General features: G+C 48.4%; 1 protein-coding gene across 1 annotated transcript in view; it reads left to right on the top strand.

Moving 5' to 3' along the window:
• The window catches only part of LOC124551232, a 111183-nt gene that overhangs the window by 14732 nt on the left and 81984 nt on the right, over positions 1–14467 (top strand). The window contains exon 2 of the mRNA XM_047126225.1: positions 11222–11474. Within this exon, the coding sequence (XP_046982181.1) occupies positions 11222–11474 (253 nt within the window). The remainder of the gene's footprint in view (positions 1–11221; positions 11475–14467) is intronic.

Below are 14467 nucleotides of genomic sequence, written 5' to 3'. Positions count from 1 at the left end.
AAGACATTCTAGAGTGGCCTCTTCACTCTCATGAACTGTAAGGACTTTTCTGTGGTTAAAGTTCCATCTTATGGCTGAACCATGAGAGATTCTTCGTTATACAATTGCATCTGAAACAGCCACCTCTTGGATGAGAGAAGAATATTAGTACCTCTGCAGTATTTCTGAGCCGGCCGCTGTGACCGAGCGGTTAAAGGCGTTTCAGTCCGGAATCGCGCTGCTGCTACGGTCGCAGGTTCGAATCCGGCATCGGGGCATGGATGTGTGTGATGTCCTTACGTTAGTTACATTTCAGCGGTTCTAAGTCTAGGGGACTGATGACCTCACATGTTAAGACCCATAGTGCTTAAAGCCATTTTTGAATAGTTCTGAAAAACAGTTTTATTTGTTTGTGTCGACTTGTAGCTTGGGCAAGAATTAAGTTCAGTCGGTGTTAATACCAGTCGACACAGTACACGAAGTTATACTCTTCTCTTACAACTGTTTGGATTCCTGTACGTAGGTCAAGCATGACACAGGCGCCACGATAAATCAGAGATGTTACGTCTTCTTTCTGTTCTTGGACATTGGTGAGTAACATTTTACTGTTAGCAGCTAAGGGGGAAGCATCGTTACGTGGTTGATTTGGAAATGTCCAAAATCTTTCGACAGGCTCTTCAGTAGAAAACAGAGAACTAAATACTGCAACCAAAGGAAAGTTAGCCGGCCGTGGTGGCCGAGCGGTTCTAGGCGCTTCAGTCTGGAACCGCGCGACCACTACGGTCGCAGGTTCGAATCCTGCCTCGGGCATTGATGTGTGTGATGTCCTTAGGTTAGTTAGGTTTAATTAGTTATAAGTTCTAGGGGACTGATGACCTTAGAAGTTAAGTCCCATAGTGCTCAGAGCCATTTGAATCAAAAGAGAGTTAGAAGCTACATCAGAAGATTCATCTGCTATCGCTGGCACAAAATCTGTCATAGCTATTTCTGCATTCTTTCTTCATGGCACACGTGTAACCGACACTCTAGTAAGTTATTTGGTATATACTTGGACGAACTTGGACTTACAGACAGTAACATTGTTCACGCGCTCCTTCACAAGCTAAAGCTGAAGTAAAATATAGCAGCCCTGCGAATATTCTGGGATTGTTAGATTCTACTGTTTCATCTTGTACACGGAAGGCAAGTTCAAACTCATTGTCGAACTTCATACAGTCAGTTATCTTGGAAGGAACATGGCGACTTTTCCTTACGTTGTCATTGTGTCTGCCTGTATTCTGCCTGGAAGCTGAGCTAAGATGTTGCTTAATTTCTGTTTTTCCTAGGACTCATAATTCTAAATAAGTATTCTTATGTCCAATAGATTCCTCGCTCTCGTTAACCATCTCTGTTAGATCCGACATGCCATAGCATCTCCAGCTCGTATCTTTTCTCTTAGCTAACACTAAACACGGAAAACAAATTACACTCATGCTCATAAATGAAGGATAATGCTCATAGATGGCGAAACAACGCTCTGGTGGGCGGTTTGCGGGTTTAAATCACCTCGGGGTATGACCACGCGGTGCATTTGACCTGCGGTCGTCGCACGGTGGCGCTGGCAGCAGTCCACATACGCAGAGGTGTGTGTTGGTGCATGTCAGAGTACGGTGCAGCGAGTAAGTGTGCAGACGTTTTCAGACGAGCTAATGGTGACTGTGTTGAAAATGGCTCAAAGAACACATATTGATGACGTTATGTCGGGTAGAATACTAGGGCGACTGGAGGCTGGTCAAACACAACAGGTCGTAGCACGGGCCCTCCGTGTGCCACAAAGTGTGATCTAAGGATTATCTCAATGATTCCAGCAGACAGGAAACGCGTCCAGGCGCTACAGTACGGGACGTCCACAGTGTACAACACCACAAGAAGACCGATATCTCACCGTCAGTGCCCGCAGACGGCCACGGAGTACTGCAGGTAGCCCTGCTCGGGACCTTACCGCAGCCACCAGAACAGTGTCCGCCCCGGTAGCTGAGTGGTCAGCGTGACAGACTGTCAATCCTAAGGGCCCGAGTTCGATTCCCGGCTGGGTCGGAGATTTTCTCCGCTCAGGGGCTGGGTGTTGTGTTGTCCTAATCATCATCATTTCATCCCCATCGACGCGCAGGTCGCCGAAGTGGCGTCAAATCGAAAGACCTGCACCAGGCGAACGGTCTACCCGACGGGAGGCCCTAGCCACACGACATTTCCATTTTATACCGGAACAGTTGTCTCCAGACACACACTCGACAGCGGACTCAACAGACATGGTTTGTTCGCCCGGAGACCTGCAAGGTGCATTCCACTGCCCCTGGTCACAGGAGAGCCCGCAAAATCCTGGTGTCAAGAACACAGTACATGGTCATTGGAACACTGGTCCCAGGTTATGTTCACGGACGAGTCCAGGTATAGTCTGAACAGTGATTCTCGCCAGATTTTCATAAGGCGTGAACCAGGAACCAGATACCAACCCTTTAATGTCCTTGAAAGGGACCTGTATGGAGGTCGTGGTTTGATGGTGTGGGTTGGGATTATGATTGGTACAGGTACACCCCTGCATCTCTTTGACAGAGGAACTGTAACAGGTCAGGTGTATCGGGACGTCATTTTGCACCAGTTTGTCTGCTTTTCAGGGGTGCAGTGGGTCCCACCTTCCTCCTGATGTATGATAACGCACGGCCCCACCGAGCTGCCATCGTGGAGGAATACCTTGAAACAGAAGCTGTCAGTGGAATGGAGTGGCCTGCTTGTTCTCCAGACCTAAACCCCATCGAGCACGTCTGGGATGTTCTCGATCGACGTATCGCTGCACGTCTTAGAAACCCTACGACACTTTAGGAGCTCCGACAGGCACTGGTGCAAGAATGGGAGGCTATACCCCAGCAGCTGCTCGACCCCCTGATCCAGAGTATGCCAACCCGTTGTGCGGCCTGTGTACGTATGCATGGTGATCATATCCCATATTGAAGGCGGGGTACATGCGCAGGAAACAGTAGCGTTTTGTAGCACATGTGTTTCTGGACGGTTTTCTCAACTTATCACCAATACCGTGAACTTCCAGATCTGTGTCGTGTGTTTTCCCTGTGTGTCTATGCTACTAGCGCCATTTTGTGTAGTGCCACCTTGTGTGGCACCACATTTTGCAATTATCGTTAATTTATGAACATGAGTGTAGTTTATTGATAGGAAAGCAGCCGCAAATCCAACTGTTCCTTTTCCATATACACTCCTGGAAATTGAAATAAGAACACCGTGAATTCATTGTCCCAGGAAGGGGAAACTTTATTGACACATTCCTGGGGTCAGATACATCACATGATCACACTGGCAGAACCACAGGCACATAGACACAGGCAACAGAGCATGCACAATGTCGGCACTAGTACAGTGTATATCCACCTTTCGCAGCAATGCAGGCTGCTATTCTCCCATGGAGACGATCGTAGAGATGCTGGATGTAGTCCTGTGGAACGGCTTGCCATGCCATTTCCACCTGGCGCCTCAGTTGGACCAGCGTTCGTGCTGGACGTGCAGACCGCGTGAGACGACGCTTCATCCAGTCCCAAACATGCTCAATGGGGGACAGATCCGGAGATCTTGCTGGCCAGGGTAGTTGACTTACACCTTCTAGAGCACGTTGGGTGCCACGGGATACATGCGGACGTGCATTGTCCTGTTGGAACAGCAAGTACCCTTGCCGGTCTAGGAATGGTAGAACGATGGGTTCGATGACGGTTTGGATGTACCGTGCACTATTCAGTGTCCCCTCGACGATCACCAGTGGTGTACGGCCAGTGTAGGAGATCGCTCCCCACACCATGATGCCGGGTGTTGGCCCTGTGTGCCTCGGTCGTATGCAGTCCTGATTGTGGCGCTCACCTGCACGGCGCCAAACACGCATACGACCATCATTGGCACCAAGGCAGAAGCGACTCTCATCGCTGAAGACGACACGTCTCCATTCGTCCCTCCATTCACGCCTGTCACGACACCACTGGAGGCGGGCTGCACGATGTTGGGGCGTGAGCGGAAGACGGCCTAACGGTGTGCGGGACCGTAGCCCAGCTTCATGGAGACGGTTGCGAATGGTCCTCGCCGATACCCCAGGAGCAACAGTGTCCCTAATTTGCTGGGAAGTGGCGGTGCGGTCCCCTACGGCACTGCGTAGGATCCTACGGTCTTGGCGTGCATCCGTGCGTCGCTGCGGTCCGGTCCCAGGTCGACGGGCACGTGCACCTTCCGCCGACCACTGGCGACAACATCGATGTACTGTGGAGACCTCACGCCCCACGTGTTGAGCAATTCGGCGGTACGTCCACCCGGCCTCCCGCATGCCCACTATACGCCCTCGCTCAAAGTCCGTCAACTGCACATACGGTTCACGTCCACGCTGTCGCGGCATGCTACCAGTGTTAAAGACTGCGATGGAGCTCCGTATGCCACGGCAAACTGGCTGACACTGACGGCGGCGGTGCACAAATGCTGCGCAGCTAGCGCCATTCGACGGCCAACACCGCGGTTCCTGGTGTGTCCGCTGTGCCGTGCGTGTGATCATTGCTTGTACAGCCCTCTCGCAGTGTCCGGAGCAAGTATGGTGGGTCTGACGCACCGGTGTCAATGTGTTCTTTTTTCCATTTCCAGGAGTGTATTTGCGTTAAAAGACTTGCAGAGCGCCTTACGTCGGCTTGTTTGCGTTTGTCTTAATTCGAGGTAAGGGACGCGTCTCTTTAAGGCGTAAAAAGCTGAATAATTTTGTTTCTAAAAGGTTATAAACGTTGTTCATTCTTCTTTGAAAGCAAACTCGAAGAACAGATAAATTTACTCGTATAAATATGCACTGAGGCACAGTGAATGCCTGAATACACTGATAAGCGATCCCAGGAAAATCACTCCATTACAATGAGGGCACAATTCATAACTGCTCTAGCTGTGGGCAGCAGCCTTTCACTTCGGGGCAGTTCGTACATTTCCGTCAGAACCCGACTCGCATCTCAGCTGGTACTTGCACGAGCGGCAGTGTTAATGTTACTAGCGACGTTTCTCCTTGCCCTTCCCTGGCGAAGGAAGACCCATAAATTTACTCACGTAGGCTGAGAACCGAAACTGAACTTGGGCAGTGCATGGGCAACGCTTAGGCACATACAGGGCGATAATTATTGAACTATATGAAAAAGAAAGTAAATTAGTTACAAACTACGGCGTACACACACTGTATTCAATATGTAAACATCACTACAGATATTCGGATTTAGGTTAATACATGTTCGATATGCCTGCCAGCATTGAATATGATGTGGCGCAGACGAACAGAGAAATTCTGCATGACCTCCTGAAGCGTCCGAAACATCGCTGCTGTCGATGATCTCTTGAATGGCTGTTTCCAGCTCAGCTATGGTTTTGGACATATTGCTGTACACTTTGTCCTTAATATAGGTCTACAACAAGAAGCCGCATGTGTTCAGATCAGGAGAATATGGAGCCAATCGAGGCCCATGACACAGTGGCCACTGAGCACCCCAGAGACAGAATGCGGTCTCCTCTAGGACAGGGGTCTCCAAGCGACGGCCCGCGGGCCGAAACAGGACTGCGAGAGCCGGCAAACCGGCCCGCGTTAGCTGGCCGGACACCCCCGGTATCCGGCCCGCCAAATATTTGAGGTGATACCTATACTGCCAACAATTGGGTTTTTCGAGGCCTATCGCGACCGATACACCGAGACATTGGCTCTGCTACTCGCTACAAGACTACATAACTAAACTTATTGTTGCGCCGCTTGTAATAACAATGCGTTGACATACTCTACCTCTGATACGTCTTGCAGTAATCGTGTTGCTAACAATGATTTTGAGATTTCGTTAACTTTGCAGGACGCTTTCGTGAAGAATGTGCAGTGAGATACTTTTTTGTCGGTGCAATTCGCCAGAATAAAATACGCCAGAATTTCGGTCAGGTACGTCCACCAATAAAAATTATGTAATTAAATAAAAATCGTAGTTCGTTTCAGTGCTAGCTATTCCCACAACCTTAGATTTTTGCGATTTCATCTTTCCTTTAGCCTTACATTACGGTGATCGTGGAGTGCTAGGGTGCTTTAATCCCACTAGGTAGATCTTGGCCCTTATGACTTCTAGATCTACATCTACATTTATACTCCGCAAGCCACCCAACGGTGTTTGGCGGAGGGCACTTTACATGCCACTGTCATTACCTCCCTTTTCTGTTCCAGTCGCGTGTGGTTCGCGGGAAGAACGACTGTCTGAAAGCCTCCGTGTGCGCTCGAATTTCTCTAATTTTACATTCGTGATCTCCTCGGGAGGTATAAGTAGGGGGAAGCAATATATTCGATACCTCATCCAGAAACGCACCCTCTCGAAACCTGGACAGCAAGCTACACCGCGATGCAGAGCGCCTCTCCTGCAGAGTCTGCCACCTGAGTTTGCTAAACATCTCCGCAATGCTATCACGGTTACCAAATAACCCTGTGACGAAACTCGCCGCTCTTCTTTGGATCTTCTCTATCTCCTCCGTCAACCAGATCTGGTACGGATCCCACACTGATGAGCAATACTCAAGTATAGGTCGAACGAGTGTTTTGTAAGCCACCTCCTTTGTTGATGGACTACATTTTCTAAGAACTCTCCCAATTAATCTCAACCTGGCACCCGCCTTATCAACAATTAATTTTATATGATCATTCCACTTCAAATCGTTCCGCACGCATACTCCCAGATATTTTACAGAAGTAACTGCTACCAGTGTTTGTTCCGCTATCATATAACCATGCAATAAAGGATCCTTCTTTCTATGTATTCGCAATACATGTGGCCCGTGGACTAAAAAGTTTGGAGACCCCTGCTCTAGGACATCAAATACTCTCCTGCTTCGATGGGGTCGAGCTCCGTCTTGCATGAACCACATCTTGTCGAAATCAGGGCCACTTTCGATAATGGGGATGAAATCATCTTCCAACACGTTGACGTACCGTTCGGTAGTCACCGATTATTTCGTGACTGCACACTGCACACCGTACAGTCACCCGGTGAGGGTGAAGAGACTCCTCGATCGCGAAATTCCGATCCTCAGCACCCCCGATGGGCCAATTTTGCTTAATGACGAACCAGTCCAAATGAAAGCGGGCTTTGTCGCTAAACCAAACCATGCAATCGCACACTAATTCCCATCATGCCCCGCGGCCAACTATTCAGTTTGAACGTCCTAATGGAAATCTTTCGGATGTTATGATGGTTTTATTTCATGTAGTTCAATAGTTGTCACCCTGGACGCGTGCTATCTCAACGGCTTAATGTTTTCCGTAGGGTAAAAATACTTTGAAAATACAGAAAAAATGATCTCATATGGGAAAGAATCGAGAAGAATGATGTCTGAAAGTATGCTTTTTATAGTTTGCTCAATCAGCTCTTATCTGTGGCTTCACTGAGGCCGGCCGGAGTGGCCGAGCGGTTCTAGTCGCAACAGTGTGGAACCGCGCGACCGCTACGGTCGCAGGTTCGAATCCTGCCTCGGGCATGGAAGTGTGTGATGTCCTTAGGTTAGTTAGGTTTAGGTAGTTCTAAGTTCTAGGGGACTGATGACCTCAGAAGTTAAGTCCCATAGTGCTCAGAGCCATTTGAACCATTTCTGAGCTTCACTGAGCCACTGAACGCACAGGCGCGCCGCCACTGAGTGAAGCAACTTCCGGATTGCGACGACTTTTGCGGACGGCGTCGGCGGTTTGAAGGAACAGGATGTTCGTGGAAAGAATGAACTGAAACGGATTATCTCTTAGATGTTGTTCTTGTGGGCGAGGGCAGTCATAGCCTATTAATTATGTAAATTTTTTTTAACATTATTTTATATGTTCTACACTTCTTACCGTTCTACCGCTAGACGTTAAATGGTTTCAGCCGTCTGACATCTCTACCATCATTTTAGAGAGCTGTGTGTATCGTTGAGGAGCACCTTGCGGTTACTCCACGTTGTCGTGGGAGTCTGTCCCCACAGCCGGAGAACGCGAGCAGCCCGCGTGGGGTCTTTCGGCGCGGTGCTCACAGCAGCTCTGGGGTGTAGGCCGCGGCAAGCCTGCAGCCAGTCATACAGGTCGGGGAATACACTATGTGATCAAAAGTATCCGGACACCCCCAAAAACATACGTTTCTCATATTAGGTGCATTGTGCTGCCACCTACTGCCAGGTACTCCATATCAGCGACCTCAGTGGTCATTAGACATCGTGAGAGAGCAGAATGGGGCGCTCCGCGGAACTCACGGACTTCGAACGTGGTCAGGTGATTGGGTGTCACTTGTGTCATACGTCTGCACGCGAGATTTCCATACTCCTAAACATCCCTAGGTCCACTGTTTCCGATGTGATAGTGAAGTGGAAACGTGCAGGGACGCGTACAGCACAAAAGCGTACTGCCCGACGTCGTCTGTTGACTGACAGAGACCGCCGGCAGACATCTATCCAGACCATCACACAGAAATTCCAAACTGCATCAGGATCTATTGCAAGTACTCTGATAGTTAGGCGGGAGGTGAGAAAACTTGGATTTCCTGGTGGAGCGGCTGCTCATAAGCGACACATCACGCCAGTTAATGCCGAACGACGCCTAGCTTTGTGTAAGGAGCGTAAACACTGAACAGTAGAAAAACGTTGTGCGGAGTGACGAATCACGGTACACAACATGGTGATCCGATCCCAGGGTGTGGGTATGGTGTATGCTCGGTGAACGTCATCTGCCGGCGTGTGTAGCGCTAGCAGTAAAATTCGGAGGCGGTCGTCTTATGGTGTGGTCGTGTTTTTCATGGAGGGGGCTTGCAAACCTTGTTCTTTCGCGTGGCACTATTACAGCAAAGGCCTACATTGATGTTTTAAGCACCTTCTTGCTTCCCACTGTTGAAGAGCAATTCGGGGATGCCGATTGTATCTTTCGACATGATCGAGCATCTGTTCACAATGCACGGACTGTGGCGGAGTTGTTACACGTCAATAACATCCCTGTAATGGACTGGCCTGCACATGGTTCTGACCTGAATCCTATAGAACTCTGGGACGTTTTGGAACGCCGACTTCGTGCCAGGCTTCACCGCCCGACATCGATGCCTCTCCTCAGTGCAGCACTCCGTGAAGAATGGCCTGCCATTCCCCAAGAAACCTTCCAGCACCTGACTGAACGTACGCCTGCGAGAGTGCAGGCTGTCATCAAGGCTAAGATGGGCCAACACCATACTGAATTCCAGCATTAACGATGGAGGGCGCCACGAACTTGTAAGTCTTTTCAGACAGGTGCCCGGATGCTTTTCATCACATAGTTTACCTGGAGAACGCGCGCCAGACGGTCGTAACTACAATTTGAAATCTTCATTATAATAGTTTCTCCTTGTTACAGAAATTGTCAGGCAAAGTACCTCAGTCACTGACCATGACAGTGGCATTATTCCCGTCCCGTAAGCCTCGAAGAGTAGAAGAAAGAGTTACAGCAGAATATTGGCTTGGAACAAGGAATGAGGCAGGAGAAAGACTAAGTGAGTTGTGTACTAAATTTCAGCTAGTAATAGAGAATACTCTGCTGAAGAATCACAAGAAAAAGAAGTACACTTGGAAACGGTCAGGTGATGCGCGAAAATTTCAGTTAGGTTACGACATGGTCAGATAGAGATTTCGATATCACATACTGGATTTTAAGTCATACCCAGGAGCAGATACAGACTCAGATCAAAATGCACTACTGATGAAGAGCAGGCTGAAGTTTAAGAGATTAGTCGGGAAGAATCAATATGCAAAGAAGTGGGAAACGGAAGTACTAAGGAACGGCGAGTTAGGCTTGAAATTGTCTATGGTTATCGATATAGCAATAAGGAATATCTCAGCAGGCAATACCGTTGAAGAGAAATTGAAATCAGTAAAAAGTGCAATGACAGAAATTGGAAAGAAAAACATAGGTACCAAGAAGATAACTGCGAACAAAGGAATGAAACATCTGTTGTTGTTGTTGTGGTCTTCAGTCCTGAGACTGGTTTGATGCAGCTCTCCATGCTGCTCTATCCTGTGCAAGTTTCTTCATCTCCCAGTACCTACTGCAGCCTACATCCTTCTGAATCTGCTTGGTGTATTCATCTCTTGGTCTCCCTCTACGATTTTTACCCTCCACTCTGCCTTCCAGTACCAAATTGATGATCCCTTGATGACTCAGAACATGTCCTACCAACCGATCCCTTCTTCTAGTCAAGCTGTGCCACAAACTTCTCTTCTCCCCAACCCTATTCAATACTTCCTCATTAGTTGTGTGATCTACCCATCTAATCTTCAGCATTCTTCTGTAGCACCACATTTCGAAAGCTTCTATTCTCTTCTTGTCCAAGCTGGTTATTGTCCATGTTTCACTTCCATACATGGCTACACTCCATACAAATACTTTCAGAAACGACTTCCTGACATTTAAATCTATACTCCATGTTAACAAATTTCTCTTCTTCAGAAACGCTTTCCTTGCCATTGCCAGTCTACATTTTATATCCTCTCTACTTCGACCATCAACAGTTACTTTGCTCCCCAAATAGCAAAACTCCTTTACTACTTTAAGTGTCTCATTTCCTAATCTAATCCTCTCAGCATCGCCCGACTTAATTCGACTACATTCCATTATCCCCGTTTTGCTTTTGTTGATGATCATCTTATATCCTCCTTTCAAGACACTGTCCATTCCGTTCAACTGCTCTTCCAAGTCCTTTGCTATCTCTGAAGAATTACAATGTCATCGGCGAACCTTAAAGTTTTTATTTCTTCTCTATGGATTTTAATACCTACTCCGAACTTTTGTTTCCTTTACTGCTTGCTCAAGATACAGATTGAATAGCATCGGGGAGAGGCTACAACCCTGTCTCACTCCCTTCCCAACCACTGCTTCCCTTTCATGTCCCTCGACTCTTATAACTGCCATCTGGTTTCTGTACAAATTGTAAATAGCCTTTCGCTCCCTTTTACCCCTGTCACCTTCAGAGATATAGGCCCATAGTTTTGCGCATCTGCTCGACGACCCTTCTTGAAAACTGGATCTACCTGTGCTCTTTTCCACTCATTTGGAACCTTCCGCTCCTCTAGAGACTTGCGGTACACGGCTGTTAGAAGAGGGCAAGTTCTTTCGCGTACTCTGTGTAGTAGTCAGCGACAGCGTGTGTGAGTAGTCAGAGTGCAGACCTGTCAAGGTGACAACGTTTCGCAGGACTCTACACGCTGAGCGGAACGTCCGCAACCCTGGAACCGCCGTCTGCCGCGGTCCCAGCTGTGGCCCACCTTGCAGCCGGCCTCTCGAGCTACGGACCGCCGCCGCCACCTGCAGGAGGGGTGGAGGGTGAGGGCTGCGCCCGCGCCCTGGCGGCTCTCCACCGGCTCACGTGGACCGAGGCCAACCAGCTGGGCCAGGAGCTCTGCTGCCGAGTCGCCGCCGACTGTATAGACTCCTGCTCTGCACCGAGGTACGTACACCACTCCAGGCCATAACTACACTACTGGCCATTATTGCTACACCAAGAAGAAATGCAGGTGACAAACGGGTATTCATTGGACAAATATATTGTACTACTACTGACCTGTGATTACATTTTCACGCAATTTGGGTGCATAGATCCTGAGAAATCAGTACCCTGACCAACCACCTCTGGCCCTAATAACGGCCTTGATACGCCTGGACACTGAATCAAACAGAGATTGGATGGCGTGTACAGGTACAGCTGCGCATGCAGCTTCAACACAATACCACAGTTCATCAAGAGTAGTGAGTGGCGTATTGTGACGAGCCAGTTGCTCGGCCACCATTGACCAGACTTTTTCAGTTGGTGAGATATCTGGAGAATCTGCTGGCCAAGGCAGCAGTCGAACATTTTCTGTATCAAGAAAGGCCCGTACAGGACCTGCAACATGCGGTCGTGCATTATCCTGCTGAAATGTAGGTTTCGCAGGGATCGAATGAAGGGTAGAGCCACGGGTCGTAACACATCTGAAATGTAACGTCCACTGTTCAAAGTGCCGTCTATGTGAACAAGAGATGACCGAGACGTGTAACTAGTGGCACCCCATACCATCACGCCGGGTGATACGCCAGTATGGCGATGACGAATACACGCTTCCAATGTGCGTTCACCGCGATGTCGCCAAGCACTGATGCGACCATCATGATGCTGTAAACAGAACCTGGATTCATCCGAAAAAATGACGTTTTGCCATTCGTGCACCCAGGTTCGTCGTTGAGTACACCATCGCAGGCGCTCCTGTCTGTGATGCAGTGTCAAGGGTAACCGCAGCCACGGTCTCCGAGCTGATAGTCCATGCTGCTTCAAACGTCGTCGAACTGTTCGTGCAGATGGTTGTTGTCTTGCAAACGTCCCCATCTGTTAAGTCAGGAATCGAGACGTGGTTGCACGATCCGTTACATCCATGCGGATAAGATGCCTGTCATCTCGACTACTAGTGATACGAGGCCGTTGGGATCCAGCACGGCGTTCCGTATTACCCTCCTGAACCACCAATTCCATATTCTGCTAACAGTCATTGGATCGCGACAAACGCGAGAAGCAATGACGCGATACGATGAACCGCAATGGCGATAGGCTAGAATCGGACCTTTATCAAAGTCGGAAACGTGATGGTACGCATTTCTCCTCCTTACACGAGGCATCACAACAACGTTTCACCAGGCAACGCCAGTCAACTGCTGTTTGTGTATGAGAAATCGGTTGGAAACGTTGTAGGTATCGCCACCGGAGCCAACCTTGTGTGAATGCTCTGAAAAGCTAATCATTTGCATACCACAGCATCGTCTTCCTGTCGGTTAAATTTCGCGTCTGTAGCACGTCATCTTCGTGGTGTAGCAATTTTAGTGCCCAGTAGTGTATTTACCGTACGCCTAATCTTCTCCTGTCCGTAAATTTGCTCTGTTCGCTATCACCTACTTTTCCTGTTTTCCGAGACTAATCATCTGTCAGTTATGACACATTAATCACATACAAGAAGACAGCACGTTAATATCCTGTGACGCTGCTCTCCCGTCGACAGTGACCACTGTACAGTGAACGAATGCGGCTTCTGGCATATGTGCCACTCTGCTCGCTGTCTCCGCATATTGCTGGAGGAGACACTCAACTGTCTGATGATGATCGCCAATAAAATATTTTGCGATCGAGACTGATTGCTTTACTGAAATAAAGTTTCGATCCCTATTTCCCAGCCATGTTAAAAATGGTTGAAATGGCTCTGAGCACTATGGGACTTAACAGCTGAGATCATCAGTCTCCTAGAACTTAGAACTACTTAAACCTAACTAACCTAAGGACATCACACACATCCATGCCCGAGGCAGGATTCGAACCTGCGACCTTAGCGGTCGCGCGGTTACAGACTGAAGCGCCTAGAACCGCTCGACCGCACCGGCCGGCGCCAACCATGTTAAAAAATCTGTCAAATTTTTGTGCCATTACAGATAGCAACAGAAGCTTTATGTTAATGTTAGACAACTTTTTTCGCTTTGTGATAGATGGCCCTGTAACAGTCACAAACATATGGCTCACAATTTTCAAAATGATTCAAATGGCTCTGAGCACTATGGGACTCAACATCATAGGTCATAAGTCGCCTAGAACTTGGAACTATTTAAACCTAAGTAACCTAAGGACATCACACACACCCATGGCCGAGGCAGGATTCGAACCTGCGACCGTAGCAGTCCCGCGGTTCCGGACTGCAGCGCCGGAACCGCACGGCCACCGCGGCCGGCTCTCAATTTTAGACGAACAGTTGGTAACAGATAGGTTTCCTAAATTAAAATACAGAAAGTAGGTACGTTTGAACATTTTATTTCGGTTGTTCCAATGTGATATATGTACCTTTGTGAACTTATCATTTCTGAGAACGCATGCTTTTACAGCGTGATTACCTGTAAATACCACATTAATGCAATAAATGCTCAAAATGATGTCCGTCAACGTCAATGCATTTGGCAATACGTGTAACGACATTCCTCTCAACAGCGGGTAGTTCGCCTTCCGTAATGTCCGCACATGTATTGACAATGTTCAGACGCATGTTGTCAGGCGTTGTCGGTGGATCACGATAGCAAATATTCTTCAACTTTCCCCACAGAAAGAAATAAGGGGAGTCAGATCCGGTGCGGGCCATGGTATGGTGCTTCGATGACCACCTGTCATGAAATATGCTATTCAATACCGATTCAACCGCACGCGAGCTAAGTGCCGGACATCCATCATGTTGGAGGTACATCGCCATTCTGTCATGCAGTGAAACATCTTGTAGTAACATCGGTAGAGCATTATGTAGGAAATCAGCATACATTGCACCATTTAGATTGCCGTCGATAAAATGGGGGTCAATTATCCTTCCTCCCATAATACCGCACCATACATTAAACCCCCAAAGTCGCTGATGTTCCACTTGTCGCAGCCATCGTCGATTTTCC

This window comes from Schistocerca americana, chromosome 9 (assembly GCF_021461395.2).
Source record: "Schistocerca americana isolate TAMUIC-IGC-003095 chromosome 9, iqSchAmer2.1, whole genome shotgun sequence".
Taxonomy (NCBI): Eukaryota; Metazoa; Arthropoda; class Insecta; order Orthoptera; family Acrididae; genus Schistocerca; species Schistocerca americana.
Note: the sequence above shows the minus strand (reverse complement) of the source record. Positions and strands in the feature narration are given on the sequence as shown.